This window comes from Struthio camelus, chromosome 1 (assembly GCF_040807025.1).
Source record: "Struthio camelus isolate bStrCam1 chromosome 1, bStrCam1.hap1, whole genome shotgun sequence".
Classification (NCBI taxonomy): Eukaryota; Metazoa; Chordata; class Aves; order Struthioniformes; family Struthionidae; genus Struthio; species Struthio camelus.
Genome location: NC_090942.1, coordinates 98630812 through 98647118, shown reverse-complemented (window position 1 = coordinate 98647118; position 16307 = coordinate 98630812). Strand labels below are relative to the sequence as shown.

The following is a 16307-nucleotide window of genomic DNA, read 5'->3' as shown; positions in this document are numbered from 1 at the left end:
TCTGTGATTTTTCTAGGGTTTTCTCCTTTTTATTTATATATTTTTCACCAAGTTACTATAAATATATATAATTATTTTCTTTTTTATTGAACCTGTATTATTAGAAAGTTTAATTGCCCACAAATTAAAAAAAAAAACAACTTAATTTGATGGTCCACATTACTGTGGTATAGTATCAGTAGCTGCTTTTATACTTAACCAGTGGAGTAACTTTAAATTACTTAAAGCGTATTCTGTACTTACCGTGTCACACTGTTTCTGTTGCAGTCTCGGAACCCCTTACATTTAGAATTGAACCACCAAGGTCAACAATAGGTAATGATATTTCCTTAGCAAGCTGTCGTGTTTGCTTTTCTCATCACAGAAAACTACACTGAAGTTATCACCTTATGTTGTAGGATTCTTTCATTAAACTTCATTTTTCTTCTAGATGATTCTTTTGCTTGGCATTCATGATAGTTGAACATATTGGTGTCTTCACAGATGGAATGTCTCCTTCCTGAGAAGTCAAGGCTGGCAGCTCTGAATCACCTCTGTCTGTTTGTGCTTGCAATTTAATTCCAAATTTTTATTGAGAAAAAAAAAAAAGAAAGAAAGAAAAGGAAGGAAAATCTAGGCTCCAAAAATGACCAAAATTCCACTCCTCTGCTGAGACTGATGTAAACACGCAGCCAGTATTCTGTTTTTTCATAGCTGCCTTTGTCTTTGCTGCTACCTATAAAAAGAATTCTTTTCTCTGTTGCAGGTGTGAAGCTTTTGTGTTTGTGTGTTAAACCTGCTATTAGGCCTTGCTTGCTGTGCAGTTTAACCAACTTATTACCTACTTTTTCTCTTCCAGCTCCGAAAGAGACTCAACGTATTCCTTCTAAACCTAAAACTTCACCCAAACTTCATATCCCACAGGCCGAAGATGGTAAACTGTTTTGTGTGATTATTTCTAATATGGTTTATATTGGTTTGAAATGTATTTCTAAGCAGCTGTACTTATCTAAACTAAAACATCACAGAGTTCAGTTCTGCTGATGATGTGTTGCCATTTACAGGAGCAGTAAGACCTTCACTAGGTTTTCATTATCATGTGAAAGACTAAGTGTCTGCTAGCTTGTGGCAGCAGAAAGAGAATAATGTTGTTTAACTCAGATAATAGTGGTAACTAGAGTGAAACCCTTGCAGTTAAAGTATATATTATGGCTACTTAGGTGGTGGAATTCCTCACGTACTGCTTAGCGTTGTTAGAATAAACATGATGCTTCTCTTTCAATTTGCAGTTGTTTCATCTCATGACATGATTATTTTCTGCATGAAGAAATAAAGTACCGAGTGCAGAGCTACCATTTGTTAATTAACAAGTGCATTTATATTATTTGTCTATTAATATTCATGGTATTAATAGTTATCTATACAGTATTCCAAAATACTGGATTTTCATTTACTAATGTCATTAAACATGAGTTCCGTTGAATCCAGTGGTATGTAGAAAAAAATTACTCAGTGTCCTGTGTTATTGATTGTTTTTGTAGTAATAGCAACAGAAAATTACCATTGTATAATGTATCAAGGTATGTTCTCTTTTGGTAAGCGTGACAAGTTTTATGATAATTACTTTACTGAAGATCTTTGAATTGGTGACATGGAGCAATAGTTTTGAAAGCTAATAGTATCTATTAAACATGATTTCCTCGTTTAAAAAAAAAAATCAAAATCCTTATTCTCTCATATTTTTGAATCATGGCACCTGATTATCAAATACTAACTCCAAATTAAAACTTAAAATGCTGCTCTTCATAAACTCAGTGCATATGTTTTCAGTGTTCTTACTTTTGTCGCCCTTTTTTTATTGTTATGGTAGCCTATCCTTCTCAAAAGAGTTTTCTCTTGCAAATGTTGCAAGTTTGGACTGTTCTATGTTTAAATCAAAACATTTATTAATTGTTTCTTCAGGAATCCGTAAGATGCAGAACTTTTTTTGACAGCATCATCCACTTACCTTGTTGTGGTTATCTTCAAATATCCAAAACCAATTTATAACAGTTCTTTTATTATCACCCATTCAGAGGAATTGGCACAGAAGGAAGACATTTCTATTGTGGCTCTATTTCTAATGAGAGAAATGCAAGAAGACAGCAGTAGTTTTACATCCTTATGCAAGCACCGTGTTTATTTTTAAGTTCATACCACTGTAGAGCGAACGTACGTGGTCGTGTAGCTCAGTGTGCTGTAATGCTCTTTAATAATACAGCACCCAGAACAAGGAAGTGGTCTCAAATTCCAATTGTATGTGTAAACCGCATTTAAAATATACCACAGAGGGAAGAGTTTTGTGTCCACCAAAGGCCATTTTCTGAATGAGGGAGTGATAAGCGTTTGGATATCTCTTTGAAGCGCATGAGAGAACTCAGCTCACACTTAAGGAGTATGTTTTGTCTTAAGCTGTTTAGTCCCTAATTGTCTCAGATAGAGACTTTGTTTGATATAATAGCTTCAATATAACTTTGCTTTTAGGGGCAATATATAATTTATAGTGCAGTTATTAGACAAATAATACTAATTTTAAGTGGAATTAATCTCTTCAATTTTCATGATAGCTTTTATTGCTTTGTTTTTCATACAGTCCTGGAATCTGTAACATTTAGAACTGATCAGCCAAAAACAGCAATAGGTAAAAGTACTAACTACAGGCACCATCACATTTAGTTTTTCTTCTCAGCGGAGACCTAGCATCATAAGTATATGTTCACTGTACTCCACTGTCGTAATTTTTTACAATTAAATTTCGTCCTTCTTTAAGGCTGCTTTGGTATTTTGCACTAACAATTCATATTCATTTTGTTTGGTTTTCCTCACAAAAATTTGTTCTGTAAAGTAGATGGAAGCAGCACAATCTTGCTTTGACCATGTTTCTTTATATTCAGTTTCTATAATGTGCTTCATCGTTTCTACTAGTCTGCAAGTCAACCGTCCATCCTGGCCTTGCTTTATTTGGTCCTGTTACAGAGATTCTCTATCAGCACCATCTATTTGCATACCAGACATTCATACTCCATTACTCATACAAGCTTTTTGTGTCTCCAGAGGGTTGCAAGGCATGTGTTCTCTTTAAATGTTATGCCTGCTGTCAGTCTCAGGTTCTTGAGTGATTTTAATAGTCAGATTTTTTTTTTATTTCAGTTCCAAAAGAAACACACCGTGTTCCCTCCAGACCTAAGACTTCACCAAGCTCAGAGGTGCCACAGACCAAACCTGGTAAGTACACTGTTTCTTTATCTTATCATACTGATAGGTGTATTTTACAAATTCTACTGTGATCCGTGGGGCTTCACGATTATTTGAATCCCTTGGGTGTATTTGTTGAAGCATCCTTTGAAGGATAGGATCCGTATCGCATGTCATGATATGGGAATCTGTAAGCAACCTAGTAAGTTTAAACTCTGTCTTGGGTTCTTTTCACATTATAAGTCACTGCAGCAGTGGTAATTTTCTGTGCCAAGTCAGTTTGCAATAGCAAAGTCTTCAGTGAAACTCTATCTTTTCTGTTTGAATTTGGATGAGTTTGAGGAATGTGAAAATGAGAAAGAGGGGTGTCATTGCAAAGGGGAAGGTTTTTTCTGTGATTCTCAAACTGGGCACTTCTCCCTCCCCTCCCTTCCCTTCCCTTCCCCTCCCCTCCCCCCCCCCCCGCTACAATTATTCAGTAATTCTTTTCAGCCAGTTTTGCAGAGCTCTTGCATTGTTCAGAGATTTGAGAATGTGCAGTACTTTCTGTAATGTTACCTACAGAGCTCAGTATAGAGCAATGTACAGTGCTGGACTAATTGATGATGGAGGAAGTTGTACAGCTCATTCTAGCATGAAGTACCCACGGTATATGCAACATGAGGTGGTGCTGCTGCGGAAAATGGACAGGAAGATGATGGCTCACTAAGGTTCCTTTCTCCCCTCATAAAGCTGCGCCTGGTTTTTGATTCAAAAGCTTGAAATAAGCCAGGAAAGCGTACAAAGTTGAAGGGAAAAACCACCAACAGTTTCTTGGGGGCTTTTTACAAAAGCTCCAGATTTATATTTGGGCTCTGTTCCATGTTAAAGCTATTGCCTTGAGCTAGAGAGTTTAAAGTTGCATAATGCTCTGTCATGTATTGAATTTCACGGGGGAGTCACCATAGCTCATTGGCTGCAGTAGGGATAGCATTGTCTTTGTGGAGGTAGTGGTTGTAATATTTTGATTGTTTTTGCAATTAGTTGATTTGGTTTTTATTAATTTTGTGCAGTCTTGGATCCATTTACGTTTAGAACTGAGAAACCAAAGTCAACAGTAGGTAATGACACTTTCTTATTTGGATGGTCATAACTGTCTTTCTCCTTCAACACAAGCCATTAAGAGTAGACCTGTGAAGATTTGTCACCTTTCTTTGTATGTGCCTTAATAATTTAACACTCAAGATTATCTGTTGCTCTTTCAGTTTGCATCATAAGAATTGAGGAGGATCCTTTTACTTTCCAAGCTTTTATGCACTTAACGTAGGCTAATTTCCTTCACTATTCAATGATAAGAGACAGAGGGTGGATCAAAACAGGATCCTAACTTGCACATTCTCAGTCATGCTCTAGAGGGGGCACCCTTTTAGATAGTCACATGGTTTGGGTGAATAGAGCTTGCACGCTGCAAATATTCTTTTTCCCTTTCCCTTCCCCTCCAGTTTCAATAAATGAGATTCAGTCCTTCATAGAGGGTCTGAAAAGTAACTCCATTTCATTTAAACTGCGATTCTACTCTCAAAACAGAATCAGTTCAGTGATCATTGGATGCTATGTATCCTTGAGTATGTGCCCATTTGACTGTTATATGTGGTATTTTGAATCATTCCAATATAGCCTCCATTGTCATGCAGTGATGTCTTTGTATTTGAAATTATTATTTTCTTTTTCCCCCATGCTAAACAGAACCAGGAATTCTCTCACATGCTTAGTTTCTCACACAAGATTGTTTTTTTTCTCCACAGACTAATTTTGTTCCTGAGAAACTTCTCCTTTGTATCACTTCCACACAAATACCTTTGGTTCAAGTCTTTATTTTGTGTTTGTATTAGTTAGCTTTGTTACTGATGGTAGTGGACACTGATCCCTAGGAAAATGTTAGTACTGGTTAACCCAGTTTCTTTCTCTCAGCTCTTAGAGAGACGCGTCGTGGGCCTTCCAAACCTAAAACATCACCTAGTCCACGTGTTCCTCCAACCAGAGCAAGTAAGCTTCTCATTATTGTCCTTTAGTGCCTGAAAGGTGATCCTATTGAAAACAGTCAAAATTGTTGAGCTCTTTGAATGTATACAGATACTTACTGAATAGGTGGTATTTTACTATTACAGTGAAATTCTGCCCTATATCTGTCATGAAACAAGATAATGTGGCTAGATATTTATACATGTCAATAACTTGTATAATGGTTAGGGAGGGGAGGAGTTAACTCTCTCATTTTGAGCCCTTGCACACTGGAAAACGCTTGTCTCAATTTCCAGAGAATGTGAAAGAGGTGCTTACGTTTTCCAGATATTTATTCACAAGTGTCAAATTATAGTACTTTCCTGTTCCCAAAACTCCGCTTTGGAATAGCTCTGTCCAATTGAAAGTGAGTGGTAAATTTCCACATTCCTTCTGCTTCACTGCTTTGTTGAAGATTTTTTTGTAATGCAATGTTGAAAGAGCAGCAGATACTTGAAATTTGGAACGTATGAGAACAACAACTAGGTGACCTGTTAGAACTACAGCAGTTTACAAGCTCTGTTTGATAGAAGGGTGGAGAGTTAATCCAACGCTGCAGTGTCACAGTCAGCTTATTTTTAGCCTATGCACTAACATACTATTGATCCCATTGGCATGAAACCTCTTTCCGATTACTTTAAAATGGAAAAAATAATTTCTAAAAAATAAAAATTTTCCTTGAGAAAATGAGTCTCTTGTCAGGAAAATCCAAAGACTTATGTTTAACCATCATCCTCACTCCTATGTGCAAAACTTTGCTCATCTTTCCAGGTCCAAAAGAGAGTCGACGAGACTCCTCCAAGCCCAAAGCATCACCAAGTCCAGATGCATCACAGACAAAACCTGGTAAATATATTGTTATTTTGTTGGGCTTGAATAGTCAGGTTTTTTCTTGGGTTGTCTTTCCTCAGTGAATCAAGTGTTGAGTAACTTTTAATATTACAAGCAAATAGATTTTCTAACAAAGATTATATACACGTTTAAAGATTGGACATGTTTATATTTTTAATGGCTGAGTTTCGGAGAGTTGTATGTGTGTGCTTTTCAGCCCCATGACAGTTGTCACTGATGGCTTATCTGCATAGCAGTGTAAACTGTATACAAATGTTACAACAATGTTCTTGGAAGAAACGGCATCTCTTTCATGCCTATCAAAAGATGCTTAGAGAAAACCATCTTTGAGGGCCTTCATGTGTGACTCTAAATCTCTGTAACTCACACCACACTCATATCTGTTCAAGTGTGCCTTGGTAATGGAATAATAAGACCATTAAAAATAGACTCCATAGGGATTTACATGTTAGTGAACTGCCACCCTCTGTAACTCCTGGTGATTTGGAAGGCATCAGTTGGACTCTCCTTTAGAATGCATGTATGTTAATGGATTCCACCAACAAATACTTAAAAGGGACTTTACAGTATGCGTCCTCATTTGGAAAGAAATTGGTCATGTAAAAGGGAGTTTTTCTGCCCTTTTGATGATACTTATCACTAATTCTTTGCATGTTCTTGTTTTTTATGCAGTTTTGGCACCTATAACATTTACAGTTGAAAAACCAAAAGCAGTAATAGGTAAAAACATTACCTTGGGCTGGTCATTATTATTTCTCCCCTACTGCTCCTTAGATCAAAGATTATAGATTCGTCTGTTTTTTGTGTCATCTGTTTGGTTTTTGATTTTTGTGTGTGTTTGTTTTTTAAACTTACTCAGCTTAATTCTGCTCTTTTCCAGGTATTGAAAGATTCTTAGCTGTTTGGTTGTCTTTGCAGAAAATACCTCTTTCATTCTCACATACACTGTAGCTTCTTTGATGCTTACAGGAGATGAGCATACATGGGTATTGCAGTTGTCAGCTCTGAAGTACAGATGGAAACACCTCAGCTATAACTGTCTATGTTCTTTCAGTTTTTGTTGCTTGTCTCCAGATGAGATTTTGCTTACTTGATCACTTTTCCACCCATTTTTTCATTCATGGCTGTTTATTCCCTTTAAATTCCTGTATGCAGACTTCAAATTTTGCAATTATGCACATAAAAAACTTATTTCTCCCTTTTAGGCACAAGATATGCAGTGCCTATGCAATAAACCTGACTAATTTCTGAAGAGTGTATATCCCTTATAACGAATCTTTTGTTTCAGCTTCTAAAGAACCACTACATACTCCCTTTAAACTTAAAGCAGCTCCCATCCCAGATGCTTCATACACCAAGACTGGTAAATTATCTTGCCTTTTGTCAAACTAAGGTTGATAATTCAGCAACTGCTTTCTAGGAAAAAAGGTTGTCAATAGTAAAGTTGCTGTTACCTGTTTGCTAGCTTAAGAAACCTCAGCAGTGTTGCATTTAAGTAATACCTCTGATAAAAACTATAGCAGTTTAAGTCATTTTGGTATTATGCTGATATTACCAGAAAAACAAATAGTAGTGACCTGTATGTGTAAATCAATTCTCAAAAGGTATTCACAGATTGTATTTGAGCAACATGCTTCAGTTGTTTACAGCATGTCTTTGAAGCCCTTTGGAGAGAAGCCTCAGGGCTGTTGCAGTGTCTTTTCTTTGTCACGTGTTTTCAGTCAAGTTAGACTGAGGAATCTCTTCTGTTGTATCATGGGACTGTTCTAATTTGAATACATCTGACCAATCTGTGCAAGAGAACTGGTGATTTCACTGAAGGGTTTTTTTTGTTTTTTTTTAAGTGTCTGGATGTTAAAAACAAAAATTGGAACATAAATCTCTGAGGGCAAATGCAAACTGCTGTTTTAAAATACTCTTTTCCTGGTGGATCTAGTATGGTGTTGAAGTGTTTCTGAGGGAGGGTGGGTGGGGGGGTGGTATCTCTTCATTTTTTCTGAGGATTTATCCACATTTTTTCCAACAGAAATCATTCCACCTTTCCATGAACCAGTTACTACTATGATTCCTCATATTCCTGAACGAACAAAGGCAACACTGGGTAATCATGTGTATTTCATAAATAATTACTTAATTTTTACATTCTTGTTAGAGAAGATATTCTTAGAAGGACTTTATTAAATGATAATAAAAACTGATAAGGAAGTGTTGCTCGGCTTCTAGATACCTGGTTGTCCTTTGGCCTAGTAGGTAAGGATAATAATGCGTGTGCAGATTCCCTCTTGGAAGTTCGTCTCCTCATTTTCTAGCTATTCCAGTCAGGCGATGACCCAATTCCTTGAGCTGTTATATATTTTTCAGTAAAAGGGAACTTTATTTAAAGAGCAGATAGTGATTCCTCTGAATTCTGCATCTGGAATATAGATACTGTTACACTAATGTGTTGTGCTACTTCACTCTTCCAAAAATGATTAGCAGGGAGTTTGTGTTGAAATTTATTTCTCGCACTGGGCTCTGATCCTGTTACATAATTTTACCAAAGGAAATTGCAAGAAAATGATAAAATCTCAAGTACAGCATAATGTATACCAAAACAGACCAACTATGTGACCCTCCAAATCAAATACCAGCTCTTAAAACAGTCTTCTCTGTTAACTTCTAGTTATTTCTGTTGGGAAAAGTTGCATAAATAGCTGAAACATTACCCTCAGAATTCTTTCTTCTTAACTTAAATTTCAGATCTGGCCCAGATAAGAGTTTTTGAATGAATCCAAGTAGTATTGGCCAGCAGGAGCCAGCAGATTGCTCCAGCCATCTTTGTTATTAATTGGTTCTATGTTGGAGTTTCAGAGGCAGACCCTGGCCATGGTTTTCTAAGAATGAAGTGGTGTCATGAATGGAATATTAATGAAGTATTAATAGCCATGCAATAATCTTTGAACTATGCTTTTTTCTTTCAGAAATAGGAAATGAAAAATACTTTTCATCATATTAACAGTTTAATATATATTCCCTGTATGCCTTGACACTTGCATTAGTTTTCTCTTGAGATCTAGTTACATAACTTTGTGCACTTTATGTGCCCTGCCTTACACATCTGGAGCTACTTGCTGTAATATTCATATGCAGAAATGATTCTTCAGAACACAGGTGATGAAAAATGTACAGACTAAGATAGACTGCAAGAATTTGATTATTTTTTTTCTTCTTTTTTGGAGGATCTTTTACACTGGCATGCATCATGGACTCACAAGTGTTTCCTATAAATGCTAAAATACCTTTTCGAGTAAATGATACTACATGGCAGTATCAGAATTATAATGGAAGAATTGAGATTCCAGGATTGATTAGTTAGAAAGTTAATTTATAGGTCAAGTCTGATCTAAAGGACCCATTGAAAAATAGATACTGTCCTCAGATATTCACATATGGAAGATGTGCAAGGTGGAGGCCATTACTGCCAATTTTTTTTGTCCCATTACTTTACTGTATGCTGTTTATGACAGTATTCTTCAGTGCTTCATCCAAAGCTACAAATCTGTATGTAATTTTTGGAAATTCTGTCCATGTCAGTGACCATTTAATTTCTTTTTCTTCCTCTGCAGGAATTCCAAATGATTGATTTTTCAGCTTTACCCTTGCATAATTTGCCTTATTGCAGATCAGATCAAACTGATGTTCCCTGTGTACTGTGAATATGATGTGTTGGGTTGTTTGGTTTGTTTGTTTGTTTTTTTCCTTCCAAATAACTTGGCATTTATTGTTCCGGTTGCAGTGGGGTGTTTTTCTTTTTTTTTTTCTTTTTTTTTTTTCAGTTTCAACTGAAAAACAGTTCATTCCTACCAAACTAAAAACATCTGCAAAGCCAAGAGTGCCACACACCAAACCTGGTAATGGAGTCATTCTTGTAATTTTGTGTATTTGTGTTCAATCATTCTTTTCATCTAGCCTCAGTTCTTGTGCTTTTCAGGGGAGTTATTCATAGCTGTTTTTGTGCTGAACCATATGCGTAAACCTTGTACTCCCCAAAACTGATATTATGTCCTATAATAAACAAAAATAGTTTTAAAATTTTATATTGTCTTGTGTCCGTTCCCATTTTTGTTATCAAAGGAATATTAGAAGTTAATTGAAAGATACTAGCTGATATATCTCTACCAAGAATTGATTTTAAGGTATTTTGCTTCTCTTCTGTTTGAGATATTTTGAAAGTTTTAGAAATAGTGCAAATGCTACTTTGTTTCCATTACAGTTTGACATTCTAAGATTCTTCACATTTTCTCCCTAACAGCAATACATCAAACAACCCCCCAACCACTTATTACAAAATCTTCTACTACCACTGAGCAGTCAAGGGCAACAATGGGTAAATAAGTTTCCTTAAAGTTAAGATGCAGGTATTCTTCATTTTTCAATGAAAATTTCAATTTTCAATTGAAAATGAAATTTCTAGAAAACATGCTTTGGTGTGTTACTTTGTGCAGCATCATTCCACTGTTCTTCATTCTGCTTACACACATGCATGTCTGCTACTACAGAAGACTCTCAGCTCTATCCTAGAAGTAATGCAGAAATTGTCTACAGGTCATCTCTGTTCAGCAGCCTGTCTCAGTTCTCCAACCAAATTAAGTGGTCTAATTTTTCTTTAAAATTCTTCGGAAGAGCAAGAATTTTAGCCACTAACTCAGCTTATTCTATGGCACAGTATTAGAACTTCCTGTGTTTTGGACAGTTATTTGTTTCAGGTTCCAGAAACCCATGGAATTGTTATTGTCTTTTTTTTACAGGCGTTTCAGGCATGCACTTTCTGTGGGCTAAACATGGCTTTGGATTATGATTCCTGAAGAATGCAATAATAATCTTTCTCCTTTCTTTCAGCTCCAAAAGAAACACTGCTCATTCCTTCCAAACCTAAAACATCTGTCGGGCCAGAAGTACCACAGACTAAACCCGGTAATTTAAAGTTTGCAACTTAAATGTGTTATTGTCACAGTGTCTTAGCAATACTTTCTGCTGTCATTCAGTACTGTGGTCATATGTTACAAATGTTATCTAGAGAGAAATTAGTATCACTGATCAATACACTAAGGAAATCTATCAAAGAGGATGCCTGAGAATTGCATCAGTTCTCTTCATGGAGCACGGAAGTTAAGGTGGCTGGGGTTTTTTAAGAGTTGTTTGTTTAATTGGTGGGTAGTAGCAATTAAACATAGGAAGAATTTAGTTTTAGTAAAAGTATATTGCTGTAGCCAGCTTCTCTAAGTTCTTTTCTTCTTGGGGAATTTATTGTTTGAAATAAATGGATAGGATTTTCTTCAATTTCTCAAGTACTCTTGAAACTCAGGTTTCAGAATCCTAGTTCAGGAAAAGTCAGATGCGAAGAGTATAGGTATCTTCTCCCCATCAGTGTTTCCTGTAGTAACTACAGCAGATTCTAGGCAGGCATAGTTACAATGAAGAATGTATGATACTTCGCCCTCACCCTGAAGTGGTGGTATGCAACTATTTTCATAAAAATTACTAGGTAGAAGGTTGCAGCAAAACAAAAAAATTATTGGGGAAGGAGTGACAGCATGATCATCAAAAGCAACTCCGAATTCTTCCTAATCTCTAAACTTCAAACTACTTTTATATATATATTTTTTTTGGGGGGGGGGGCAAGTCCGGTAGGATGATGAATAGTTTTATCATCCCCCCCCTCTTTTTTTTCTTAGACTTCTAGCCCTTTTTTATATAACAGAAAGAATTTAAGCAGTGACCCTATTCTTTAAAGAACTGCACATATATTTTACTGTGAAAATCGAACTGAACAGTGCAGCAGAAAGATTTATTTTCTAAAGGATTATTTTGAAAGATCTTCCGTAAGTAACCAAAGTAGATTTTAGGTCTTACGGAAGCATTAGCTGAATTAGAGCTATTTCCAGTCATGTCATTGCAATGAGCAGTAGTTTTGACTCAAATAAAAATGAGTTTTAGGCAAAGAATTTTAGAAAACAGAACTTGAAAGATTATTCTTTTCCTTATAAAAGTGAAATCATTATAATGATGCATGTGCGTAAGAAACTATTGTTTGTCAGGAAAGTTGTTCAAAATAAATGGTGCTGTTTAGTCACCATTCTATGCTAGTAAGTAGATTTCCTTCCAGCTTCTGTATTTTGAGCTTCATTTCTGAAGGAAGAGAGACATGTAGTCTGTGTCTGTGCCTGCCAAGCCCTTGGTTTCCTGCAGTAACTTAGAAATCTTTGACTAAGTTCAATCAGATTGGAGTGAGGGAAGGGTACCTTAAAGACAAATAAGTTACTACAAACTTTTAGAAAAATTTGAGAGCAGTGCAAATTAGCACACCCAACTTGAGAAAGGTGGGAGGCCATCAGAACTCCCCCCTTAGGCGTTTGTTCTGAGGTTGGTTGGGGGGCCCGACCACCCAAGCAGAGCACTTGTACCTTCTGGCTGGCAGCACGAAAAGAGCTCCAGACTAATCAGAACACAGGCCTGTCTCGTGTCTGTACAAGTTATCTTAGCAGATGTGGAGATAGGATTTCAGGAAACAAAGGACACAGATCCTTAATGAAATCCAACTTCTTTAATTTCACTTCTCACACAAGTCTTTTATTTCTCATAGCTCCAAGGACGACACACCTGGGATCAATTAACCTTATAACGGTTCATGTTGTTGATGGGTCCAAAATGACTTTGGGTAATGAAAATATTATGTCAGCTTATTTTTCATAAAGCTTTTCTTCCTCTGCTTTTGCAATATGAATGTAGTTACCTTCTAGTCAACAGAAGTACCTTAAGCATTTCTTTAGCTCTTGTCATTTGTTAGCCACATTCCAGCACATGTACACAATGTTGCTGTCTCTAATTTTCCAGCCATTGTGTTTGTAATTCTTTCTAGAAATAAATACTGCATGCACAGGGCTGAGCAGTCATCCAAAAAAAAGCAATAACTGATCATCCTTTCTGCTGTTGTCTGACTTGCTAATGATGTATAGCATCTCAGTCTTGAAAAGTCTAGCCTTTTATCTGCATTACATCATAATTTTCACCCAGGTTTCTAGCACTGACCCTTTTTGTATATAGTCTGCACAAAGATAGTTTGAATTTCTTGTCTACATTAGGTTTCTGATATTTAGAAAGTAATCATTTGCATTTGATAAGCAGTAAAATCTTCATTTTCAGTTCCCAATGAGACATACCAGCTTTCACCCAAGCCCAAAACTGCTCTAGCGACTGAAATTCCACAGTTGAAAACAGGTAATTGGTATGATTTTCTTAAGTTACGAGTGTCTGTAGTTCTGAAGTAGAATCCGTACAATTTATGGTTTAATGGTCTATTCATGAGTTCATTTAAAACAATTTGAAATATAGAACATGAAAATACATTTTGCCCTCATGGAATGTTTCTATATATTCCACTGCTCTGGAAACCAAAGTCTAGCCAGTATTGCCTCACAAATGATACAAAGCTTTTAAACAGGATTAGTGTTGTGTGCTTTGGTTGTCAAATGTATAGCGTTACAAACATAAATGTAACTGGTTTCCACCTTTTTCCTTGAAATACTAAATCTAAATCTGTACAGCTTGTCTCACATAGAAACATCAAAATTAGTAATATATTTCTCCCTGCATAAATGTTTTCTCTGACACTTCAGACAGGGAAATTGTGCTTTTGAAGTTCTGCTGGATTATGTGATATTGCTAGAATGGTTATTGGTTTCAAATATGAAATAACTACTTGTATTTATGGAAAGAAGTGCTGAGTTAGAGGCTTATAAATTGGCATGAGATGGCAGTTACTACTTCTTAATGTGTTCAGCTTTCAGTGTGATTCACACAGGTATTGCAACCCCTAAAATACTAAAATTATTTGGCAAGTCAAGGGCAACACTAGGTAAAGGCTGAAGGCTTCTAATTTTAACCTTGATGCTGACACTACATTTCAGCAGCTTGTACTGTGTCTGCATTGAATGCTTCTAGTTGTTTGCTCAGCAATATTTCATATTTTTATCTGACTATTTGATTTTTCGGGGTTCAGTTTGGTGTTTTATTTTGAGGTTTTTTGTTTGTGTGTTTGTTTGTTTGTTTTTTACAGACCCTAATTAAATGTCTTAAGGCCATGGATACCTTGCAGAGCTAACTCTGTATCCATATACAGTTGGGTAACTGGCTGTAAATTTTTTTTACCTTTTCCTAAACCTAAACATGAATGTAACTGGTCAGACTGCATGATGATTGGAGTCATCTGACCACTAAGAAACTAGCATTTTCAGCGTGCATTTTGGATTAGAACTCGTAGAATTCTCATGTGTCCATTTTGCTATTTTGCATTGGTGCATGGACCTTTTTTGTGACAAATTACACTGCATTATTGATGTTCCTTTTACGCATAGTGTTTAATCTAAAGTTTATTTCTTTCAGCACCACATAAAACACGTCTCACTTCTGCAAGACCAAAGCCATCTGATAAATCACAGACCAGACCAGGTAATAATTGATTATTCAATTTAGGTTAGGGAGAAGCAAATTTACTACTGTATTTAATTATTTTATCTATTTTAGTGGACTTTTAAGTATTGCTGGAAAAGAAGGGTTTTTTCTATTTTTCTTCCAATTAATCAGTCTATAGGAAAAGCCTTTCTAAATTAGGGGAAAAAATTGTATGTGTCATCAGAATACCTGTTCCTTTCTCTTCTCTAATATAGAATTGTTGATATTGCGTATAGAACCTTTTCTTTTAAACTTTCTTGCAGCTCTTAGTAGGACCACACTAGCACCGGCTAGAACAAAAACTCCTGGACTGCCAAAATGGATTGTGCCAGCAACAGGTAGAGGTGAGATTTTTTTTTTAACTTATCACTGAAAAGGCAGGAATAATACTTCTTGAAATCACCTTAAACTCTTCAAAATATTTCAGTCTTTGACCATAGAAGTTAATTGCTCAGGGTACTGTATGTAATTACTGTTAGTGGTCATGCTATATAATTTTTTAGTGCATGCCCACTCCGCTTAAAATTCATTTTAGAAACCATATATTTATAGTTGGTATGACTTCAGATGAAGCTGATTAGATGCTAGCAGGAAGCACAGCTTTTTTAATTGTACAGGGAGTGTTCTGAAACAAACATCATACTGCTCAATGTAAAATGGAATGGTTTTGCTAGAACTGTTCCTACATATACAGCATGTTGTCACACTCTTTAGGCCTTGCTACTGCTGCTTATTTAATGTTTTTCTGACTGGTGAGGGCATAAGAGCGGATTGAAGCTACCATTGTACTATGTTGTGTATGAATGCAGAAGAAAGCAAATCGGTTTTAGAGCGCTAGCCCTATTGTTAGTGTCACAAAATAGTAAAACGTATTCATTGGGCTACATGGCAGAGCCATGCCTGATTAGTAACTGTAACGTACCAGGTCCGCAAGCAAGCTCCGTGGTTCTAGCGTTGGTTACTAACACCATGATGGTTTTTGGATTGTAATTGCTTCTGAAGTAAAACATGAACAGAATCTAAACTGCAGACCCAACTAACTTCCTCAAGCTTGAATTGATACTCCATGTAAAGTTTTATCCAGTATCTGCAGTGAACATGAATCAATACTGACAGAAAACCTATGTATATGTAAGTGCATGGTCAGGTGAATAAACAGGATAGATTTCCCAGCCTTATTACCAGCACTTTATTTTGAGTCTAAGGGTAAATAATTCCAGTTTCAAACACTGTCAACTCTGTTTCTATTGGAAAAGCTGGTGCATAGCTTTTTGTTTGTTGTTGTAAAGTGCTGATGCTCACACTCAATCACTGTAAACTTGCAGATTATTGCATGACTACTATTCATTGATGTTTTTCAGATGGTAGGTCCAGAATAATGTACTGAAAAAAATTTTTGAACATACTTACCAAATTATTGTTTAAGTCAGAAGGCTTAATGAGAAAGCCTTGAAGGCAGGTATCTTGCTAGTCGTGCGAGTGATGTGTTCATGTGGGACCTACGTATGTAGGGACTATCAGATGCTTGGATACTTTCAGAGCTGAAGAGGTTCTGAGTTGATGAAAGAGAAGGGTGAGAAATGCTTAATTTACACGTTTTTGCACTCTTGCACGTTTACCATATATCCCTAATGGTAAAGATTTATCCAAAAACTATTTTGCTTAGGGGGGAAAAGATCACTTCTCCTTTTTCAGTTTTACTTGATTCTTCT

At 36.2% G+C, this 16307-nt stretch overlaps 1 protein-coding gene across 30 annotated transcripts in view; it reads left to right on the top strand.

The window, feature by feature from the left end:
* Positions 1 to 16307, top strand: part of ABI3BP (ABI family member 3 binding protein) — a 184898-nt gene that overhangs the window by 123558 nt on the left and 45033 nt on the right. For 20 of the 30 annotated variants that reach the window (XM_068907074.1, XM_068906917.1, XM_068907057.1 and 17 more), the window contains 16 exons: positions 268 to 315; positions 839 to 913; positions 2612 to 2659; positions 3169 to 3243; positions 4266 to 4313; positions 5164 to 5238; positions 6025 to 6099; positions 7394 to 7468; positions 8132 to 8206; positions 9921 to 9995; positions 10397 to 10471; positions 10984 to 11058; positions 12728 to 12802; positions 13288 to 13362; positions 14527 to 14592; positions 14859 to 14939. In XM_068907074.1, coding sequence (XP_068763175.1) covers positions 268 to 315; positions 839 to 913; positions 2612 to 2659; positions 3169 to 3243; positions 4266 to 4313; positions 5164 to 5238; positions 6025 to 6099; positions 7394 to 7468; positions 8132 to 8206; positions 9921 to 9995; positions 10397 to 10471; positions 10984 to 11058; positions 12728 to 12802; positions 13288 to 13362; positions 14527 to 14592; positions 14859 to 14939 — 1116 coding nt within the window. The remainder of the gene's footprint in view (positions 1 to 267; positions 316 to 838; positions 914 to 2611; positions 2660 to 3168; positions 3244 to 4265; positions 4314 to 5163; positions 5239 to 6024; positions 6100 to 7393; positions 7469 to 8131; positions 8207 to 9920; positions 9996 to 10396; positions 10472 to 10983; positions 11059 to 12727; positions 12803 to 13287; positions 13363 to 14526; positions 14593 to 14858; positions 14940 to 16307) is intronic. The other 10 variants (XM_068906837.1, XM_068906848.1, XM_068906870.1 and 7 more) reach the window with 10 other exon arrangements.